The sequence below is a fragment of the Pleurodeles waltl genome, chromosome 1_1, assembly GCF_031143425.1.
Source record: "Pleurodeles waltl isolate 20211129_DDA chromosome 1_1, aPleWal1.hap1.20221129, whole genome shotgun sequence".
Taxonomy (NCBI): domain Eukaryota; kingdom Metazoa; phylum Chordata; class Amphibia; order Caudata; family Salamandridae; genus Pleurodeles; species Pleurodeles waltl.
Genome location: NC_090436.1, coordinates 447,373,265 through 447,397,058, shown reverse-complemented (window position 1 = coordinate 447,397,058; position 23,794 = coordinate 447,373,265). Strand labels below are relative to the sequence as shown.

Sequence of the window (23,794 nt, the reverse complement as noted above, 5' to 3'; positions counted from 1 at the left end):
CAACAAGAAGCAGAGAGGACCAAAATAAATGAAATGAAGGATTTGTGTTATGACCGTTGTGGTAGTGTTGGGTTGTGTAACCAGGCCTTTTCAGCCCCTGCACAACAGCATCCTTTCCCAAACATTTTGGAGGTCCCATTCAGGCCATGGTCTATGACTGTTTGTGAGGTGTGGGATACTGAGGGGCACCTCACTGCATGCTTCAGAAGAGCATTATCATTTTGCGTTTGCCCACTGGCCAGCATCTGATTGTATACATGCATGTGGGTACAAATTGCATACAGAAAAAGGGATGTTTGTTTTATCTGTAGTGAATTTATATGCAATTTCAATTTGGTGCCAAGTTGTGCTTTATCACATAGGCAGCTGATAGGCATTCCAGGAGGCATGCTAGTTATGGTCAACTGAGACCCACACTTTGGGGGCCGTACTGAAAACATTTAAGGCTAACAATTCGAACTGTTGGGGTGGAACCATCTTCTGTCCAGAATTGGAATTTCTTATGGGAGCTGGCTTTGCTCTTCTAGTACAGTGCATAGTGTGTCGTTTTTCTGGACAATGTACTGTAATACTGCATTTTGAAGAACACAGGCCAGTCACATGACTGAGAACATTGACCCCAGGAGTTTTCATTCTTCAAATCTTAGAATGATAAATGTATGTTTGTGTTTTAGTAAACATTGGGACAGTAGACCCGGCGGGAATTTGGAATTCGGTTCTAGTTTTTTGTGACAAGCGGTAGCAAATTCTGCATTCTAAACAAACCGAGGCGGCTGATTTGATCTCACCCTAATTATAATTTTTTTAAAAATTGACAAAATATTTCTTTGACCTCGCCCCTCCAGCCCTCCTGAAACAAAGGTTTGGAAAAACAGTTACATATGATGCTGCTTAAACAGGTTTCTTTCCCTATTGTATTAATATGGTTGGCTGCTGTCAAAGCTGCAGGTGAGTGCCATATGCAGGCAGGCCCCGTTCTAGTATTTACACCTGAAGCAGGCAGATAATGCCAGTGAATGCATTTCATGAAATAAAGGTGGAGTGTAATAGACCATGCAACTACAGAAGAGAGCCATTCTTCTATAGCTGGCAGCTCGTATTGCTTAGAGCTTAGATGGTTCTGGAACATCCATTGGGAGATATTGATTTTTGGAACCAGTGGTGATTTTAATTTTATTCAGAAAATCTGTTATCCTCTCGCTGATTTTTGGGTATAGTATTCTATGCCCATTGCCTATACCTGTCAGCTTTGATATGGGGGAAAAAAGCTTTACTGATGTTCTCAGATAGCACCATTTCCCGTGTTTTATATATCCTGCACGAAAGTGTTTAAATAAAACAGAATAGTAGGGTGGGTCTGAGAGTAGGATAGTTATTACAAATCTGGCGGTCACTTGACTGCCAGACTCGGTCAGACCACCTCTGATGTGGCGGTCTCAGCACCACATTATGACCACGGCGGTCGTGCTAAGGTCGGACCACCTGCACCGCCAGGATTAGTTATCTCGGCGGTCTGGCGATAGTGGCGGTCTTAATCTGCCAGGGCAGCGCTGCCCTGGGATCACGACCTAGTTCTCTGCCAGCGATTTTACTGGCATAAAACCAATGGCGGACAAGGGCTGCAGGGAACCCCAGAGGGGCCCCTGCACTGCCCATGCACTTGGCACTTGACGTTGTAGTGAACATTGTGAGGGTGCTGGTGCACCTTGCATCCTACAGCATTGCCGCCGGCTCGATTACAAGCTGGAGACAATGCTGTAGGGTGTTTCCCTCTAGGCCAGCGGGCGGAAACTTAGGTTTCTGCCCACCGACCTAGCGGGAAACTCGTAATGGACCCGGCGGGGAGGTAGCCATATGGCAGCAGTCTCCCCATTGGAAGTTCGACGGACGGGCAAAACCATCAGCCAAACTCGTAATCAGGCCCTTCGTATCTGATGACATTGGATAAATTAATTATTTTGGTAAAAATCATTTGTCCTCAAGAGCCTCAGATTAACCCAGCGACTGAGAATTTGGGTGCCTAATAAAAGCCCTAATGGAATACAGTCAACTAGTTTTAATTGTGTATAGACTCCGTATTGTTGCCAAATCTTGTTGAATCTATCCATAATGACCAGAGGCATCTTATATCGGGACCTCTTTGGTAGCCTGGGTATTTTTAAAAAGGCAAATAGCTAGATTTCTGTTGTGTTTAGCATGTATTTAAATACACATTACTATTGTTTATAATACTTTTAGCAAATCTTGATAACCAGCCCATAAAGGCTGCCTGGTAATATTTCAGTTTAGAAAGTGCCAACCCCTGCCTCTTCCTGAAGTTTAAGCTGGGGCTTCATCCGTTGCAAAATAAAGTGTCGAAGATCGGAGTCAATTGAGTGAAAGAATGATTGTTGAACTTTAATCATGGTATCTGAAAACGAATATGAATAAGGAAGAATATATATTTTGATCAAGGAGACCTGCCTGATAATTGTCATTAGGAGATTCTGCTATTGGTCGAGCAGTTTGCTTATCTTCGTTAATGTTGTACAGTAGTTACGAGCAAACAGGTCATCAAATTTGGGGGCAATGTATATTCCTAAATATCTACTTGGACTAATTGAGGAATGATGAGCTTGCATCATTGCTGGCAAAATTTCAGGTGTGCATTTAAAAATTAGGGCCTCTGGTTTAGAATGATTATTGTTATAGCCACTGATCTCCGTAAACTCCTTGATTTTAAGAAAGGCTTGCAAAATCTTAGCCTCTTGTGCTGCTAGGTATAGCACCAAATTGGCAACCAGTTTCAATTTTGCTGCTCCAATTACGGGTGGAAAGACTGTTAAGGTGTTGTATAGAACAGGCTAGTGGTTTTATGAATAAATAGAACAGAATGGGTGACATGTGGTATCCTTGGCAAGTTCCCCTGCTAATGACACTGTCCCACTGATTTAGCATTAATGACTATATGTGCTGTTGTATGTTTGTATAAATATTTGAATAACTGAAGATTTCTAATTGGAAAAAAACAAATTTAGATAAAATATTGAGTAAGATTTCCCACCTTACTCAGTCAAAAGCTTTTTCTTTATCCAAGATAATGACGACTTTGGTTTTAGGGCTGGAATAAAAATGAATTGCGTCAGTCAAATAGTTTGTGTTGATAGTGATGCTTCGGCCCGGTAAGAAACTGTTTTGATTGTTAAAGCCTATTGTTTGGGCTGATGGTGCTAATCTATTGGCTAGAATTTTGGTGAACAGTTTATAATCGCTATTAAGCAGACTGATTGGACCATAAGAGTCTATCATTCTTCTTTTTTTTGGTTTGCTTTGTTTTAGAAAATTAACTACCGCTGATTCAGTAAAGGTATTGGGTATTTCACAGTCTGTAAGAAATTGGTTCAGCCGCCTCACTAAAAACTTTAGTTTCCAAGAGAATAGTTTATAAACTTTTGCTTGTATCCCATCTTTACCACAGGCCTTAGCATTGAGAGAGAGACTGACCGCATGCATAACTTCAGCCATAGTGATCGGGGCGATAATGGTCTCCCGCAAATCTGCAGCTAAGGTTGGGATTCCGATACGATTTAGCCATCTGTTTATTGTCTCATTGGGACTCTGTAGATTCTGATGCTTGAAACCTCAGCCATCAATTGAGGCTGAGTGACTACCCTGCCTAGCTCTGGATTGACATTGTTTTTATGGAATTATTGTTGCTTTTATGTTTTATTCACCAGGCCAAATATTTTCCCATGAGTTCACTCTCTTTGTATTTTTGGAGAGAAATGTGTTCTTATTTAATATTTCTTCTGAAGTGAAATGTTCATTTAAATTCAGTCCCGCCCTGGCCACCTCCCATTTTAGTTTCCGAAACCGGTATTGAGTTACATGCCATAACTGCCTGATTTAATGCCAACTACAGCTGTTGGAGTTTTGCCCTTTCGAGTTGTTTTTACCTTACTTAAAAAGCGATGATTTTCCCTCTGAGGGAAAAAAAAAATACAAAAATCTTTCAGACCCCCCAGTCCAAGAAATTGGAAGCTGTACCTATATTGTGCTCTAGAAAAGCTTTCACAGCTTGTCGCATATTCTCTACCCAGCTTTCATTTGCTAATAGAGATTTAGCAAACGTCCACCTGGACCTTACGTTCTGCCAAGCTGGTAAATAGAGTTTTAATGAAATTATTGAATGGTCTGGTAGTGCGTTAACTGACATATCTGATTAACCTTGATAAAAGTTGTGTTAAAATAAAAAAGTCTATTTGTGAAGCTGAATTAAATCTTTTTGAATACCAAGTGTACTGTCTACTTCATGGATGATCGATGCGCCAAGGACCTGTTAAGGCCAAACCTTGTTTAAGTAATCTCAACACCTTAAAGGCCTTAGATTTATTCTGATGTTTATTAGAATGGGAGGAATCGGTAGATATATGGGGAAGGAGATTAAAATTGCCCCTATTACTAGTGATCCTGCTGCCCCTTTTGCAATATTGTATATAGCCTCTAAGGCTGAGGTTAAATCTTCTATGGAACTGTAATAACTCATAAAGTTTATTATATGGTTTTGCACCTTAGCGTTCACCCAAATCCATCTTGCCCCAGGGTAGCTGATTACCTCTAATATTTCACTGGATAACTGTTTAGGATTGCTACCCATCTAATTGCTGCATTTAAAGATGCAAAAAAACATATTGATTATAGCCTGGTGTCTTTAAAGGAAGACGAGAGGCTTTAAGGAGTGTCCTTGAAAGAATATAATACTTGTGTGGGGTGTCCTAAACCAGGATAACATTGCCCAAAACTTAACTCCATTATTGAGGCCATTGGCGTTGCATGAAATCCCTTTTAAAAATCTGGCAGCCATAGCTTATTTCGAAACAACTTTAACAACCAAGCTACATCTTTGAAAACATCTGCTGCTTCTTTCTGTCTCCCCAAACCCCTATACCCTTCCTGACCATTGCCCCATCCCCTCCTCCCTGCAAAGCTTGGACCCCGACGGCCCTCTTAAAGAATCTTAAACTTCAAAAATAACAACAATGGTATATCTGTTGCACATCTCACTTTATATCAACAGTAATATAGCAGAGGTGCTCAACACGCTACAACACAACTGTTGCCCTAATGTGTACGTTTTGACCAGAGAAATCCTATGAAGACCAATATATACAAAAAGTAGCAGAGCACTCTTAACTGTAATCAAACGTGTTTCATAAGTAATGGTCCAGTACAATCAATCTCAATATCAAATATATCTGTGAGACAAATAGTCAAAAGATTCAGTCAGAAGAACAAACTTTACCTAACTGTACAATCAGCAATTGGTATAGTTTGTCTACCACAGAAGATCTTTAGTACATTAATGATCTTAGTGCAATAAAGAATTGAGCCATACAATGAGCAATTAGTATAGTTGATAAAAAAACATTAAATTTTAGTGCATTGGTGATCTTTTTCAGATGAAGAGTTCAGCCGACACGTGTTTCGTCTCTGCCCGGGGACTTCTTCAAGGCTCTGCACAAACCAAATTAAATCAAACCTAAATCATTAAGCGAGCAAGAAGTCATTCATGGGTCCATACAGGACATCCATCCATATTTCAAGCTCAGAACAGCTTCAAAGTCCAAAGCTTAATGTCCTAAAAATGCAGAGAACTGCGATGTGATATTGCAGGCGGTGATACACGCCGTCAACATAGATTGAGCTCTCAGAAGACTTATCAAGGTTCATTATCCATTACAGATCTACGACCGCCACATTACTTCCAGCAGTTCAGTTTTTGCTGTTTTGTACCATTTAAATACGGGACTGTTGTCACAATCCCAAATAGATTTTCAAACCAATTTGGGAATCGCTTGGATAAGGAATTGTTTGCCAATTGGTACTCTGCAGCCCCACCTCACTCCAGTACAACTCATGGAACCTGATAGCGGGGTGGTGGAGGGAGGTGAAGGGTTATTTGAACCATTCGTGATCCAGTGAGTGTTGTGTGCTTGATGGCAAAGCTGGCGATAGGGCTCTTTAAGCTAGCTCGTATTTGCTTGGTATTTATTGAATAGCTATTACTCCCTCAAAACCGTTTCTCCTTGGTCCGTACTAAATGAGGTGTGACCACCTCCTTCAGGCACAACATGATCTAGGTAAAACAGAAATACTTTTTTCACTTTTCATTAGAAGCATATGCTATACAATCCAAACAAAACATGCTGCTGTCTAAATTTGGAAGCCAAATGCTTGAAATATTGTTTGGAAAAAATACCATTGGCTATAATTGTAATAAAGTTGAGTGCTTCTTGGTAGGTGTACTTAAACAGGTAATTTTAATGTACATCACAGGAAAATCTGGCTCTGCATCGTTTGAACACCCAAGGATTACTAAATAAAAGAAGGTATACAAAACAGACAAAAAGCATTGGTAAAGTAGTGGCCCATCAGCCACGGCACTGAAGAGCACTTCTTGTTAAGTCAGTGCGTACACGTGATTAAGAAAATGTCATCACTCGGTGCAAGAGACTGGTTGAAGTGGGCTGACGCATTACCTCGTGTTTTGTGCTGTGGTGGATGGAACCAAAATGTGAAAGACAGTTGAAAACTTAAATAGATGAAGGTGGCTAGCTTACATTTGTATGTTTATAAACTTTTTATGACTTTATTATTATATGATGGCAGCAAGACCGGTAAAGACTTCTCCACCCATATCTACACATGGGACGTTATTGTCTTATGAACCCAAACTCTTGTAAGATATATAGAAATCGGTCAAAAGTCAACTTGTGAAACGTATGAGTTTGAAGACCAGTACCATTTGAAATGCCATCAAAAATGTACAATATAAAAGAAAATTGTTCCGAAATAGACGTTTATAAATGCACTGCCCATAATACCCTCTTCCTTGCTACGCTCAATCTAGCTTTCTGAACCCAGATATGCTTGCTTGTTTTCTAGCGGGTAATGTCTGTATAATAGCTTATACTTAAGAAGTTAAACTCGTTTCATTACCATCCTGTACAGACACAATGTTCATCAATCCTGTCCGGTCTATGTAACGAAATGCCTAAGTCGTCATGGTAGCGCACTCTCTTTTGCATAGAACTTTCAGTATTTTGGATAGGTTCTTGCAAGTTTCATTTGTCATTATTTGATGGGTGTGATTGATAGCTTTTAAGTGTTACATAGTCTAGCAGAACCATTAAGCGTGTGGTGCGACAATAAACCTGCGCTAGAGGTCTAAGGTTACTTCAAGACACAAGAGATGGCGGCTGTGTAATGTTTGGTGCGTAGTGTCTGACGGCTGGCTTTTCCTTTGTTCTTTCAGAGTGCTGCAGCAGCTCCCAGTCCGGTGCTAGGAAACATGCCCCCAGGAGACGGCATGCCGGTGGGGCCCGTGCCGCCAGGCTTCTTTCAGGTACAGTTAGCACTGCAGTCTAGAAAGCTTGGGCTTTAGAGGGATTTGAAATATTTTTAGCTGTGCCGGCGAGATTTCTATAAAATTGCCACAAATCAAACAAAATGCTATCGTTGTACAGTGTACATTGCAGACAAAGGGTTGGGAGTGCATATTTTTTTAGGAGAGATGCCACTGAGAACATCCTGACGCTGAGCAAAATAAAAAAAATGTCTGAGGCAATCTTCGAGGCCCTTGCAAGAAATATTTGACTGCTGGCTTGTGAATCATTTGTTTTCATGCAGCAGACAGTTGTTTTTAAGTTTTATCTACATCGATTAACTGGAAACCTACCCGTATTTATTTTGCTAAGATTACAACGTTTTGGCAAACAGTGACGTTGTATTTTGTTTCTTGTATTAATGTTGCGCGCTGCCTGATTCTTAGAACACCAATGTGTGCAGTGACTTTTATTTTTTATTCCGGATTCAAGCAGTTGATGCTTTGTGGGGAATGTTCCTTTCATCTTTTATAGTACGGTGAATATTATGTACATTGAAATGTAAACTTTCTATAAACTGGATTACTTGAATAAATTGGTGCTACCTGTAAAAATTAAGCAGGTGTTTGCTCATAAAGTATATGTTCCCATGACTAGTGTTGGAAATGTCCCTTTCTGCAGGGTTATCCCCAAACATTTTGCCTTTCTCCTCTTTTCTTGACCCTCTTTTTGTTGGCTTTAGGACTCTCAACAATTTACCACTCCTAATCAGTGCTAAAGTGCACATGCTCTCTCCCCTAAAACTTGGTATGTTTGGCTTACACCTGTTTGGCATATTTAATTTACATGTAGGTCCCTTATAAAGTGGTATGCTATATATCCAGGGCCTGTGAATAATTGCTACTAGTGGGCCTGCAGTGCAGTTTGCACCACCCATAGAAGTACCCTTTTAACCTTGACCCAGGCCTGTCACTGCAAGACCTGCATGCACTGTTTACTGCCAAATTGACTCGACAAGTCAAACTACTTGCCAAGGTCTAAACACCCTTTTTACTACACCCAAGTCAATCCTATGGTAGGTCCTAGATATCCCTATGGGCAGTGTGCTGTGTATATAAAAGGTAGGACATGTACCTTTGTTTTTGCATGCCATAAGTGACAAACAGACTATTTTGTTTTTTTCTACTGTGAGTGCTGCTCCTCTAATAGGTTTGAATGGGGAATTCCTTGACATGTCTAAGTGGTAATTTCTGATCAGTGAGGAGTAGCGTGGGCATGTTTGGTAGGTTTGGAATGGTAGTGAGAAATCCTGCTTACTGGTGTAATTGGATTTTATATTTCTATTTTAGAAATAGCACTTTTAGAAAGTGAGCATTTCTCTGTGCTTATAACTCTAGTGCTTTGCAGCCTGACTACAATCCACGTCTGGGGCAGAGTGACAGCTCCACTCTGTGCATATTTTCTGGACAGCCATAACACAGGAAAGGCTGGGTGTGACAGAAGAGGCATCTGTCTACTGGTAGTCATCCTGGGCTGGGAAGAGAGAGGGTTGTTCATACCTTACATGTGAGTAGGCTGTGTAGTGCCCCCACACAATAGACTTATTGCCCCCTACTGAAGTCTGGAAGCAGGGCTGGGTTGAAAGGGTGTTGTGCTTCATTTGAAAGTTACCCCAGAACAAAGGCATTTTTGAGTATAAGTACAGGGGCTGTTACCCATGGTTTTTGGAGCACTTTTGGAACTGGGACTGTCAGAAGGATTGCTGGACTGTACAAAGGGCTCATCTGGCCCGCTGTTGCCCTGTTGCCTGCTTCTTGCTGGGTGGCATAAAGAACTCACTGGATTGCTTTTCTGCATGTTGCCGTGCTGCCAGCTGCTTCCTGACTTGGGGGCCTCTGGGCAATGCTCTGCTGCCAGGAGGGGCAGCCAAATAGTTACTGGCTTCTCTGTGCCAGCCTGCCTCCCCCTTTATGCCCACAACGCCCTCAGTGCTTCTCAAGTAGCCCAGCATGTGGGGAAAGCAATGTGTCCCGCTCTTTGGCATCTGCTATAGTCCGCACGTGGAGAGCGTTTCATAACCTGATGGTGCCTCTAGCCCAGATCGAGTGCCCTATTTTCCACTATCTACTAGCTGACGCATGGTGGGCGCCTTCTGGGCTGCAGCCTGTGGTGACTGCATAGCCCCTGCACCTTCTGCCCCTCCCGACTCGCGCTGTGAGCGCTGAGCCACAGCCCGACTGTTGACTCATCCAAAACAGTGTCCCCGCTTAGCCAGGAGGAGTGTGACCAAGCGGGGAGAGGAGCTAGCACTGCAGTGCTGCAAGTCTACCTTCCAGCGAGGCTTCCCAGCTGCAGGAAGCTCCAATTGTGTCTGGTACTAACCAGCAGTCCGAGAGGCTCTGGAGGGTCCAGGACACGCTGAAATGTCGGACCAGCACTTTAGATCACTGCCTCAGTTTGTAGCAATGGGCGGCTCCTTGACATTGATTTTCATGTGGGGGGAACCCAGTGAGGTACATGCTCCCCGCTCGTTGGGCCATAGCCGTGGGGCACTGGTTCTTATTGTGGTGTTCCTTCACTGGGTGAATCCTAGGCAGAGGCCCCCGCTCCGGTGCTAGCCACTGTAGGGCGAGTACTGTAAACCTCCAAGGAGGAGCGCAGGCTCGCATGTTCACCACAGTTTAGGCCTAATTTCCGCATTCCCAACCCGGCTCTCACTACAACTACTGTAATCCTTCTAATAGAGGGGCAGTGAATGCTAATAGGCTGTGGGTAATGTTGGTAATTTATGTTTTTACTGTGATTCCTGGTAGTTATAGGTTTTGTTCCCCCAGCCAATTTACTACATCTAATTCCTGGAGGCTCTCAGGTATACCATTTAAATGTTAGTACCATGCTAATCTAGTGTCTCACCCTATGAGCTGTTCGTTAGTATTACATGTACTAAGTATATACTTCATGTGTGGTTGCCCCAGGTACCCTTTATGACAACTGGTTCTCCTATGAGCAAGATACTTTCTGACGTTATGATGCTGCTGTTGTCTTGCATTGTCAGAATATTGATCCCTATAATGGACATTGCATTTTATGTGCGATAATTATGATCTATGTTGTTCCAGTCTCTTACTATGCAATACATACTATATATATATATATTTTTATATATAACCTGTCTCTTTTCTGGCTTATTTATTATGTCACTGGTGTGAGTGTATTGCGCAAATGCTTTGCACATGACCTCTGAGGATAGGCCTGACTACTCTCTGCCAAGCTACCAAGGGGTGGGCACAGGTTATCTTTAGTGTGTACCTTACTTGCCCTGACTAAAGTGGTGGGTTCTGCCTGGCTTATGTGCACATCCTAGCCAACCAGAAACCTCATTTCCAACAACTAGTAAAGCATGTTTTTAATTCTGCATATTTATGGAAGTGTTATAAAGAGTCCAGTATGAGTTTAATACAGTTTTTGAAATGGTTAAAGATTAGACTCCCAACAAGTATTTGAAGGTCACTTGATATAAGAATTGGTTCTGTTGTGTACTGGCTTCTCATTTTTGTAAAATAGATTTTCTGTCGAAAAAGGATGGTACGCTGGACGTAGACAGGTGTAAAAATAAAAAAATCAGGGTTGCATTTGTAGTTCTTTGCAGTGATCCATAAACATGGAATGTCATGTAATTTATATTGTGTTTTGTTGAGCTCTGAATTGGGGGCAGTGAGGGATTATAGGACAAGGTTCCATAGATATTCTGGGCCCGAAACACACACCACACAGCCACCCCACACAAACACACACACCCACCCCCCACACACACAGCCCCCCGCCCCGCCCCCCCACACACAGCCCCCCCCCAACCCCCACACACACACACAACCCCTCCGAGAGGGTTTTGGACCTGCTTCTGAACACCACCATGGTACAGCCTGAGTTTCCGGGCCTCGGGCAACTCCTTAACAGATTCAGGAATAACACTTTTTTGGCATGAAGCCATCTCCCTCTAGTATGTCCACGGGACCCAAAAGAGCCAAGGGGCATCCTAACTGGTTTTCTGCCAGTGGGTTCTCCCTCAGCACCAGTTGTGTCCTCTGGATCTGTCCTAGTGTCCATACTGGCTTTGATGCCTGACCTTTTTCTGGCACCACATTCCATGTCCGAACACGATCCACCAATACCGATGATGACAGCCAACCCATAGTGCTGTCTGATTCTGAGAGCGCGCAGCGCAGACCTCTAATGGGGTAGTGCCTGGCTCAGCTACTGCCACAAAATACTAGAAACCTGACTCCAATAAGGTGCATTAGACCCATGACAAGACACTTTATCCATGAATGTTTTGAAACAGACTCTTATAATGGAGCATTTGATGTTAGGGCTGAATTTGCCAAAAACGTTCATGAGGACAATTGGTGGGAGTATCTCCAGGGCAACAGTGGACTGGATACTTCTCCAGACACCAGCTTGGTCACACATAGGGGCCCAGCCACCGAGGAAAGTGCATCATTTGCAGTTACGATGTAGAGGGCTGCAGAAGTGCTTAACCTCCAATGTCCTACTGAGCAAGTCAAGACCAATATACTGAGGTCCTTTAGTCTGGTCAGACTAGTTCTGAAGACCTACTTTGGTTTAATGAGGCTCTCACAGAGACTCTTTTGGGCGCCTGGACCAGTACCTATTTGGAGTGCCCCCATTCAACTGACTTATTGACTGGTACCACTGCCCTGCACTGGGGATCTGGATTTTCTCACCCAGCATCCCACAACAGAGCCTTGTGTTGCAGGCTTCTGAAGCAAAATTAGCCGAATGCATTCCCTTCTATTGCTCCTGATACGAGGATTGTGACATTTGGGAAGTGGGTGTTTTCTTCCACCAGTCTCTCCTTACAGTTGGTGAATGCTTGTTGTTTGCTGGGCTGATACACCCACACCATGTGAATGCTTGTTGTTTGATAGGCTGATACCCACAGATTGTTCTCATTGTTATTGAGGAAGCCTGTACTGTCCTTTCTCAGGTCATGCAGGATGGTCATGATGTAGCTAAGTTCACAATCTTTTGTGACACCTGGATACGACTGATTCCCTGGACAGAGGCATAGGTACCAGTGAGACCCTTTGTCTGCATGCATTTAAAAAAAGTTTCTGTATGCAGTACCAATCACCCCCTCTCTCCCACCCCCACCCGCCCCGTAACCCACATTCCCATTTATCAGGCATAAATAATTATACTCTTGCAGACGTGGGGACCTTAAGGACACCAAGACCATAATTTGCTGTGATACGGGGCATAGATTCAAAGATCTCAAATGACCAGGTGAGTTCATTGAGGTAATTGTGTTCGAGTTCACTGCTTCCCCAAGATTTGGTGAGCCTCCCACTTCCATCATTTATTGTCTAAAAATTCTCTTCATGATCCACAGACCTTCCTGTGTTTCTGCGGGCAGCTGTAAGCAGGATACATGTTTTTTTTGGCCAACATGCACCAGTCAACTTTCTGTATCCAGTGCTGTACTTCAGGGATCAACCTGCTTCCCCACAACTGAATGGCATCTCTGTGTGCCACCGTCCAGGCCGCATTGCAGAACAGAAGGATGTATTTTGACAGCATCTGATCTCCCCAAAGTCCCACACACACTTTTCGGGCACTCACGGTAAAGTTCAGGTCTAGGGCCCTAGATAGACAGCACTTCATGCCCGACCAGAAACTACTGCAGACGAGAGCAATCCTACAACATACAAGAGAGTGTACCCTCCTAGTTGCATCCCCTCAGGCACTCACTATTATCCAGTTTTCCATTGCAGTAATGTGTTTGAGTGTAATATGCTTGATGTAGGATGTTTAACTATCAGTCTAAAGCCCACCCTAATATCTACTTCTCTTGGGTACTGACATGCTTTAGCCCAGTCGGAGTCCTCCATACAATCTAGATCACCCTCACATTTCTCTCTGAGGTTGCCCATGGGACCCCTCCAGTGTGTCAGGAGGGTGACTTACATATTTGGGATATACAGTGTGCATATAGGGGTGACCCCAGCTTATATTCCAGCAGTCTCCTCTGGTAGGTCCTGTAATTGTTTGGTCTGTGCAGTTTGTGACTCAGTGTATGCATTTGTATTGTAGTGTGTCAGCAACTTGTTTCTGGAGGTCTGGGGACAAGACTATCCCCTGGGCCGTCCAAGGGAGGTATTGGAGAAAGTGCCCCAGGGATGCAACAGACCTGAGTGGCTGATTTGTGCGCACCCGGGGCACTATAATATTACATGACGGGGTAATAGACACTTGTGCACCCCCTTCTGTAATATTGATAGTGCTATCATGATAGAGTGTTCACAAATTTGCATGAGGGCGTAGCCCCATGCAAATGATAGTCACTTTGCCTCTGTGCCAAAGCCAGATTATGGATGCAGGTGGAGATGGAAACATGCCTTTAGGTGGCTCACTGATAGCCCGGCATAAAAAGTCAGCCCTCTGGGGATGAGAAAGAGGGTCCCATGGACCCCAGACATCTCCCTGCAGGCGTGTGCATTCACTCGTACCCACCTGCAAGAGTGTAGAAAAGTATCCCTTTTGTTCATGGTCACTCACCCCCCACTTTTTGCTCGCTGGTACTGAGCTTTTTTTTGACTGAGGTGCACCAGTTCCCTGTTAAACAGGTCCCCAGTGCCCCTTCACGAAAACAGGTAAAAGGTGTACAGTTGGCACACACTCCTATATCGCTGTAAGACCCTAGCAAATAGTACCCGTGGTAGCTAGGGCCTGGGTACTGAAGATGGTCCCTAAGGGCTGCAGCATGTATGAAGGCACCCTCGAGGACACTCCTAAAAGTTGCACACAGCTGCCATTGCAGTTGATTTGTCCTGGTGCAAGCCAGGCAGAAACACAACATAGGCCCACTCATTGTGTGCCATGCCCCTGCTCACTGCATCTAAAGATATGCAAGTCACCCCTACAGCGGGCTTTGAAGCCCTCAAGCAGGGTGTATTATGTTTGATGTGAGGACACATATGCATGAACAGATATTCCCCTGTGATGTCTATTTTGATTGCTGGACACGGCAAGTGAACAGGGAAGCCATTTTAAGGTATGTACTGAACACTCGTCATTAAGAGTTCCCCAGCTACCTAACGCTTAACTAAAACCTCTTTTGTTCCGTATCAAACACCCCGTCTTAATGAACCCAGATTGATGCCATGCTTGGATTTACTCTGAAGTGCACCCAGATGGCATCTTAGAGGTGCCCCCTATAAACCTGCCAGTCCCATTGTGTGCTGGATGACTGGTGCCGACCAGCCTTCCACCACGCTCATGTTTCTTGCCCCTTGGTGGTGAGGGCTCATTCTCTGAGGCCTGAAACAGTACCTGCGGGAGGTGTTATCATCTACTCCAGCAGGCTGGCTAGCAAATCTGCATGCCAGGAACTTCAAAGGCTCTGCAGCCTTTAGTATGTGACCCCGGCTTCCCCAGATCTGGGAGTTGCCATCCCCTGCCCTGAAGCTCATTTTGCACCAGGACAGGTGGGAAAATTAGTTAGGCAGTGTGTTCTACCTTCGGGCTAGCCGCGCCCCGATGGTGGGCTACCCAAGGTGAACACTTGAGGAAGCATTCAATCATCTTGATTTTGATGGAACTAATTATTCTGGGACTGGGTTATGCGCACTCCACACAGGAGGTGGTCATATAGCTAGTGTAGGCATCCCAAGGGCAAGTAGCCCATTGGCTACTTCTCTACACTCCCCCAATTGAATATTTAGGTGGTCCCCTGACACCAGGCGAACAGATTCGTCTGACCTAGGAGAAAAAGAACAAAGAAGATCCGAAGGAGTGAAAACTGTGGACGACTAGTAGACTTTTGGTGCCAAACCCTGCCTGCCTCCTTGCTTCTGTCCAGAGAATCACAATATCCCAACTCGTCCTGCAGCTTTGGGGACTCCAAGAGCTTGGAGGTTCTCCAACACTTTGCCAGCCGTTCAGCATCTCCCTTAGAGTGGAGGAGCCACTCCCTGTGGGTACCAACCACAATGTCTGGTTCATTACGCTGCTGACCACTGGGTCTGCTGATGCAGCAGCCACCCAGGAGGAGGTCACTGTGCTCCAAGAGGCTAGTCCAGCCTCCTCTCCAAGTGAGAACACATTAGGATCAGCTGTAGCTGGGCTGCACAAATACCTGAGGTTCAGGATCCCTTGCAACTATCAAGGCTTGTTGAAGTCCAATCCGGATTCCAATGTCTCATCCGAAGACCAGCTGTTGAGGGATGTCAGCATTGCAGAGGACATTTTTTAAGAGCTGTCCAGCTGCACTGTTTTGTCACTCTTCTTGCAGGTTCACCCAAAGATCAGTGAGCGCCTTGACTTGCTACAACTGCACTCCCGACCCCAACATACAAAGGTGTTCTCTTGCTCCTGGGACTCCCACTGACCAAACCCCTTGTTGGGAGTTCCCGGATGTGTCACCAAGTCTCCCTTTAAAGTCTCTTTCTTGATGGTCCCCCCTCCTCACCAAGTGTGTGGTGCGCAAGACACCAAACTCAGCTAGCACTACAGCATCAGGACACCTCAGGGCAGGTGAAACGCTGGTCTTGCTTGTGACCTTGCATCCCTAGCACACTATAATATTCAGGGGACCCTCAAACAGTTTTCAAGAGCCTCTTTACAGTAAAAGTACTTTGGAACCTTTACCACGTAAAAAGCACATTTGAGAAAGTTACCTGATAAAACGATACAAATTGCGACAGTATTTATCTTCTTTAAATTACTCTGGTGTTGAAGCATAATATTAAAAGTAACTATTTTTCTTAACCTTATTCTCCAGTTCATTCTTGAGTGTGTTTCATTTATTGACTGTGTTCAACAAATGCTTAGCACTACCCTCTCTGATAAGCCTAACCGCTCGCCTACACTACCACCAAAGAGAGCTTTTCAGGTTATTACTCTTACCCCTGTAAACAAATAAGGGCTGTCTGTACTATCTGCACAGTACCTACATTTGGTACACTGCATAGATAGCTTCCTACAAAGGAGATCTCTAATCCCCCTTGAAAGTGCAGGCTTGCTCTGTTAAACACGGAGCATCTTTTAATCAGTTGCTCTGTTTTTCTCTTGAATACGCTGCCCTGAGCAATTGATCACTAGTCTGGTTTAAAGAGCTGTTTTTTGGGGGGCTCAGGAGAGACTATAATGTGGTCCTCAACAATGCAGTGGATCTCTCAGGTGTTCCTAGGTGCCCCAATCCAAATACACCGGCACAACTCCACACACGTATTCGCAACAACTATCTAAACGAAATCTGGCAACTTAATCACACTACCAACATGGCGGGCATGTGTATTACCACTTTACACAATGCATGGTTGTATAGATTACTCTCTACTCTCACGCAACGCCCTTACCTGGTCCACCTCGGTGACACATATGCCATGCACCCTCTCTGACAGTGCCCCTTTTATGTTGGAACTCACTACCGCAGTCTCCTTTGCACGCCTTTACCTGGCGGCTGTCCACTTGGGCCCTTTGGGAGGCCTTCCAAGCTGTAAGCAGGGGCGTCTACATTGCACAACAATTCGGCATGCTTAAGGTGATACATGGGCAAATCACTATGCTGGAACTAGATCTTCGGTCCCTAGAGCTAGAATACTACATCACTAAACACGCCACAACTGTGGCACCTATCCTCACAAATTTCTCTATGAGGAAGAGGCCCTACTTGAAACCAAATGCGTAAGCTGGGAGGTGGTCACATGCTGATACAGGGAGTGTGATTGCTCAGGCCGGATGTTTCCCCGGTATGCTGCACAAACCTTGGGCCACAGTCTACATGGCAGAGCTCCTGGATGAGCAACAGGAGTTACAGAGGCACATGCTGAAGTAAATTAGTACATATCTTCCGTTAATGATTTAAAGTCCATATAGAAATATCTTGATCAAGTAACGATGAAATATCAAAGTTCAAAACACATTATCATGAGAAAAGTCTGATCTTATAACGAGCATAAACAAAAAGTTGCAGTTCTTCTGTGTAATCCAACCAGTTTGTAATTTATTTGTTCCAAACATAAATTTTGTTCTCCTGTATGTATGGATGATGCATTCCAAATGTATCGCCTCCAATTGAGTGACAGAAGTTAGTCTGCTTCTGATAAGCTACTCCAAACCGTGACCACCTTCTACTCTAAGCTCAGCAAGTCAACATCGGGGCCTGTAGAAGATGAACTATCTACATACCTATACTCGATCCAGCTGCTTTGGCTGGACTGGGCTCATTGTAACTGGACTCCCCTTTTTCTGTGGAGGAGGTTTTACAAATCATTCAAACCCTACCTGGAAACAAGGTGCCTGGGCTAGCTGGTCTAACCACCTCTTTCTGCAAGGAGTACGCCGACCTGCTGGCTCCACACCTACTGTCTGTGTATGAAGGCTCTTTGGCATCGGGGTGCTGCTGCCATATTTGCAGTAGGCAGTTACCGTGATAATTATTCAACCCAGCAAGCTGGCGGATCACTGCGACTCATACTGGCTTTTCTCCATGATAAATGTAGGCAAAAAAACATCTTGCTCACCACCTTCTCCCACTGCTGCCTGACATTATATGCCAGGACCAATCCGTGTTTGTGCTGGGTAGATCCACTTCATATAATCTCTGCACATTGTTTGCCCTCATGCATTCCATCTCGGTTTGCCGCCAACTCCATACTACTGGATGCCACAAAGGCATTTGATTCCCTGGAGTGGCCATGCTGGCAGAGCCATTCCCAATTACCCGCGGCAATTGCCAAGGGTGCCCGTTGTCTCGTCTTATTTTGTGGGCGACAGAGCCGCTTGTGGCCCAGCTGCGGCAACATCACATCTGTACAGGCCTCTGTTTCACAGCTAGGACTGCATGTAAGCAGTCAATGTGATGCTATATATTCACCAACCTCAAGAGAACTTAGGCCCAGTTATTCATGAGGTCATTCATTTCAGTGAATATTCTGGTATCCATGTCACCTAGGCCAAGTCCACACTGTTCCCTCTCATGGAGTGCACACAACCATTTGCCACAGATTACAGAACCAGTGCACCATCTGGGCATTTGTCTCAGCCACGACCTTGATGAACCCTGGAAGGTTAACTATGGCCACACCATGGAGTAGCTGGAAAAGAGGATTCCTTTGTGGACCTGATTGCCATTATCCATGACAGGCTGAATAGCCATTGCGAAAATGGTCATCCTGGCTAAGTTTCTGTACCTTTTTATAAACATAGCAATCCCACTCACTGCACATTTTTACGGCGGCTGTGCTCTTACCTTGTTGCCCTGATTTGGGCCGGCAAGCAACTGTGGATCGCATGGGAGACACTCACCCTACCCTTCCAACAATGGGGACTGCGTGCACCAGACTTGTCCCTATACACTCTGCGCCAAAGCACAATACATTCATATCTGGCTCTACCCTACTCAATCAACCATACACTGCCATTGAGGTGGACCGTGCGGCACCATGCCCCCTCGCCCTGGTGCTCTGTAAACCGTATAAACTGCAGCAGACTGAGATAGATACGTGACGTGTGGGCAGTGGGCGTGGGATGGCATCCAACTCACCTGCCTGTGCTCACCCTTCCTCCCCCTGATGCAGAAACTTCTACTGCTGCCACTGCAGGATGAGGGTGCTGTTGTGGGTGTGTGTGTGGACGTGGCCTCATCACCTTCACTGATCTATATCCTGGCAATCAATTCTTACCTTCATTCACACCCTCTGCCGCCCCACCGCCGGCTTAAGATCATCCTTCATCACCAGCTCTGAGCCACATGCTGGGCACTCCTGCTCCCACTCTTACACTGTTCCCTTGAGCACATACTAACCAATCTATCTGCCACCCCGACTAGTCACTCGTCTTTACTCCGTTATGCAAGACACTGCGCCGGTTGCCTGTACCAACTTGAAAGAAGGCACTAACACCCCTATCACTGATGCCCAGTGGTCATATTGCTGCCCTCACCGCTAACTATATATCATGCCTTATCCACTTCAAATTCCTCGAAACCTCCGGATCTGCTCACTTACTCCCTCTAACGTAGGAGTGTCTGAAGCCTGTATAAATCATGGTCTTCTGCCCACCGCACACTGGTTAGACCACAAACTGCATTCACTCTGGGTAATGTCATATTTCAGCTGGGGGTGAAAATATCCCCTTACTGGTGGCTTAATATGATGTCTTTACTTGTACTTGTTCTTTCCTAAAATGCTAATAAAGAAACTTAAAAAAGGAAAGGATATTGCTATTCCATCAAGTCAAATATCCCTAGCCATGTCCAGAGATAAAAGCACCTCCAATTCTTTCAGCCTACTCCCTGTTGCCCAAGATTTCATACAGGTGCTGCAGATTATGATGTGTAGAACTATGGGGCATGAAGCTCATCTGATTAGGCTTAATCAGTTTGTAAACAATACAGTATAAACGACTGGCGAACACCTTTGCCAGAATTTCAACCTCCACCTTAAGTGGAGAACTAGGTCTTTGTGATGCACACTCCTCTGCGGGTTTACCTTCTTTATGTATTACTATCGCTTGGTGGCGATTGTTTAGCAGGCAACCCTCCTCTCGTGCCTCTTAGTACTTTTGGACAGTAGTTCCATCAGTTTGCTGCTCTAGCATTTCAAAAGCTCAATCAGGAAGCCATTTGGCCTAAGGATTTTCTCACTTTTGAGGTGAGCCATGGTTTCAGTTATTTCCTGTTCCCCCAGTGGTCTAACCATGTCCTGTTGGCACTGTTCAGCATGGGGTTGGGATATCTCGGATGAAACTCTTAAATCCCCCTCCGCATATCTTTACTCCCCTCCAGATAAAAAGCGAAAGCCTCCACTATATCTGGTGTGGATTCCACAGAGAGTTCAGTATTTGAGCCTGTGAAGTTTCAGGTGCATTAATGTTCTGGCATCGCCTTCTAGTAATTGTATCTTCTTCGGTATGCTTGACTGAAGTCCACTGGTTTTTCAGGTGAGTTCAGCCTAGCTTAACGGACATGCCATTTGACAGTTCGTCTTTTTTGGTAGAAGGCAGACTTGAGCATTTAAGGATGTTGTGGGTATTTCTGCCACAAGCCGGTCACATCCTCTGTTTTTCCCTCTCTGTGGCTACAGTGGGGGTTCTCAATATTGCCACAGCTGCTGCAGCACAACAACGCGCTCAGTCTTTTCGTGACTCCAGTACCCACAGACCACATGGCCAGCAGGGGCAGAATGCAGCCCACTCTTTTTCCTCTAGCTTCAGCTAGCCCCTTTAGACTGTCCTTATTGGCACACAGCTACCCTATTGAAGGCAGGAATCATTACTTTCTGCAGGGTGGGAAAGCCATAACCTCGCATAGGTGATTATTACAGATCGCTTAGTGGGGATATCCACTACCATTTCTTAAAACCCTGCCTCACCTTCCACTGCCTTGAGAACGGCTGATGGAGGACAATCTTTCCCTTTTACAGAGGAGATGCAGGCCCTTTTGATGAAAGGAGCCAGAGGGAGGTCTCTGACACCCAAAATCAAGATGTGTACCTTGCCTTAGGTCTCGTCTGCCCTTGGTCGTGGAGCCTAGATGGTAGCATTGGACCTTGCAGGATGCTTATTTTCACATTCCGTTCCTGCTGGGCCACAGACGCTATCTGCGTTTCATAATCGGTCAGAAGCATTTCATTTTTGTTGTGCTCTTCTTTTGGCCTCACCAGTGTCCCTTGGGTATTCATGAAAGTGACAGCAGTGGTTGTAGCCTGTTTTGGACATCATGGGTTTAAGTCTTCCTCCTATTGATGAATGGCTGCTGAACGTGGGTTCGCCCCAGTCAGTCGTCACCCACCTACAGACTACGGCGAACGTCCTAACATCGATGGGGTCCACTATCAATGTTCTAGTCGCACTTGACTCCTTCGCATATGCTCTCATTCATCTGAGCCATTCTGGACACAGTGCAGTTTTGCCTCTACTCCCTGGAGCAGAGAGACCAGGTAATGATCTTGTTTCAGTGTCAGTCCTGGATTTCAGTGTGGATGACTCTGGGGCAGCTAAGATTCGTGGTCTCCTGCATCCTGTTGATCAAACGCACCAGATGGAAAATATGAGTGAAATCTGAAGCCCCAGTGGCTCGGCACCAGGAAGATCTCTTTGATCAGGTTCAGATTTAGGAGGAGATTGCGAAAGATCTGCAGTGGTGGCTGCTAGGTTGCTATTGAGTCAGTGGCAGACACCTCTTCCAACCCCACCTAGAGCTGACCGTGTTGATTGATACATGTTTTTTGGGTTGAAACATCCAGAGGTGGTGCAAGGTCCAAGAACCTTGACATGATTGGTTTATCACTGCTGAGAACACAGTGTTGGTGCTTCGGTGTGCTGGTGTTTCCAAACTGGCTGTGGCTCAGATACTTGTTCCGCTTACAGTAGAAGTCTGGACTACTGTACACCTTTCCTGTCCAGAGTCCTTAAGATGATCAAATCGGCTAGGCCCAACTCCTCTTAATGGCTCTAGATTGACGTGGAGAGTGTGGTATCCCGATCTCCTGGGCATGAGCATGTGTCCTCTAATGAGGCTGCCCCTTCTTGAGGCTTTCCTGTCACAGCATCAGGGCAGGTTCCACTACCTCCAAGCTTGTAAATTGAACAGCAGCAGTTGAGTGCTTTTGACCTTGCTCCCGAAGTCTTGTATGTTATTTTAGCAGCCAGTTGTCCCTCAACCAAGTCTGTGTACATGCGCCACTGGGACAGGTTAGTGCTTGGTACACTACCAAACAGATTGATCCACTTCATGCCAAACTGTCTGAGCTATCGTTGTTTGTGTCATCCCTAGCCCAGGAAGGCTTTACTTTAGGCACCAGTTTAAGAGTACCTCTGCTGTCTCGGCCTTCTTACAGATTCTGGACCAGTCCTACTTTTTAAATCACCCTTTGCAATGCATTTTCTTAAGGGTTTACAACATCTGTTTCCTCCCTTCTGGGGTGACTTGTATTGGTTTTAAAATGCCTTATGCATTCTTTTTTTTAACCTCTGCATAGATGTCCTCTCCCGTCGATTATTTTCTAGGCAATCTTTCTTGTCACTGTATCTTCGTCACTGAGAGTGAGTGAGCTACAGCCGTTTCTGTCATCTCTCCTTATACCACTTTCCATGCAGACAAGCTGGCTCTATTAACTCAAGCCCCGTTCTTCTAAAGTTGTGACACCCTATCATTTCAGACAGAACATCAACCACCAAGAGCTCTTTGCTCCACCTCACCCGTCCAAGGAGAAGGAGATACTCCACTTTAATTTGCTGGAGCTCAGAAAGGCAAAGCAGTGCACTAAAGGACCATCTCTCACTGGATCAAGCTTTACATTAAGATAGGCTAGGTGTTGGCCAAAAAGCATCCTCCAGAAGGCTTGCAGGCTCATTCCACCAGAGCCACGGCTGCAACAACTGACTTGGCACAAGGTGCCTATCCTGGACATTTGCCAGGCATCTGCATGGGCGACACTCCATATGTTCACAAAGCACTACTATCTGGATAGGCAGGTCAGTTGAGATGAGCAATTTGCCTGCTCTGTCCTGCAAATTTGTTATGGTTTGACCCAGTTCACAGGCCTGCTACCTGGCAGATAATGCTTTAGTGTCTATTCAAAAGGTGAATAATCTGTGGTTAGAAGTGTAGAGCAACTTACTTACCTTCAGTAACGCCTTTTCATTTGAGACTCTGCTGATTCCTTACCGACACTCCCACCCTTCCCGTTCTGTGGACACTTTTTTTCACCTAAAAACCTTGTTTGGTTGTCACTAGTATATAAACAACTAATCTAAGCAACAGATTCAGTGCGCATTAGTGCTTATGTAGGGCCCTGTGCCTCACTTCAGGAGTGGAGTGACACTGGTGTGGAGTCGCATGGCAGTACTTACCAGCGAGCAGAGACACTTTGCAAGAATTGTTCCAGATCCAGTCTGACCCTGGGGAATATTCAAGAGGTGAGGAATCTGTGGTTAGATAGTCTTGACCACTAGAGGAGTTTCCGAAAGTAACTTATTTGTATAATAATAATGTACAAACTCAGTGTATAATGCAGTCTCATTACCTGTTCCCCTGGAAGCCAAGAAATAATTTCAGAGCAGAGCTTATGTGATCATATTGCTTAATGAAAAGGTATATTCTGGTAAATTGGTTTTGAATCCTCTGTCATTTAAGAAGTTCATTTTATGGAGTGCCTAAGTAGATACCCGTTGCAGGGATATAGAAGAGCTAATCATGAACAGCTTATGTTAGTCAGAGAGGAACAGGTAGTCTTGTTAGAAATATGGGCCCTTTACTTTGAACTGAACTCCCAGTCTGTTCATTAATGTTTTGGGATCTACTGTTATATGTTCCTGACAGGTCCTTAATGATCATCACTTCTGGAGTGCCATTTACCAAAGGCTGCAGAAGTTCCTTTTATATGTTAGTTAAGGTGCCCTTT

General features: G+C 44.9%; 1 protein-coding gene across 6 annotated transcripts in view; it reads left to right on the top strand.

The window, feature by feature from the left end:
- The window catches only part of SSBP2 (single stranded DNA binding protein 2), a 919,192-nt gene that overhangs the window by 609,749 nt on the left and 285,649 nt on the right, over positions 1 to 23,794 (top strand). For all 6 annotated transcript variants that reach the window (XM_069224652.1, XM_069224643.1, XM_069224660.1 and 3 more), the window contains exon 5: positions 7,295 to 7,384. In XM_069224652.1, coding sequence (XP_069080753.1) covers positions 7,295 to 7,384 — 90 coding nt within the window. The remainder of the gene's footprint in view (positions 1 to 7,294; positions 7,385 to 23,794) is intronic.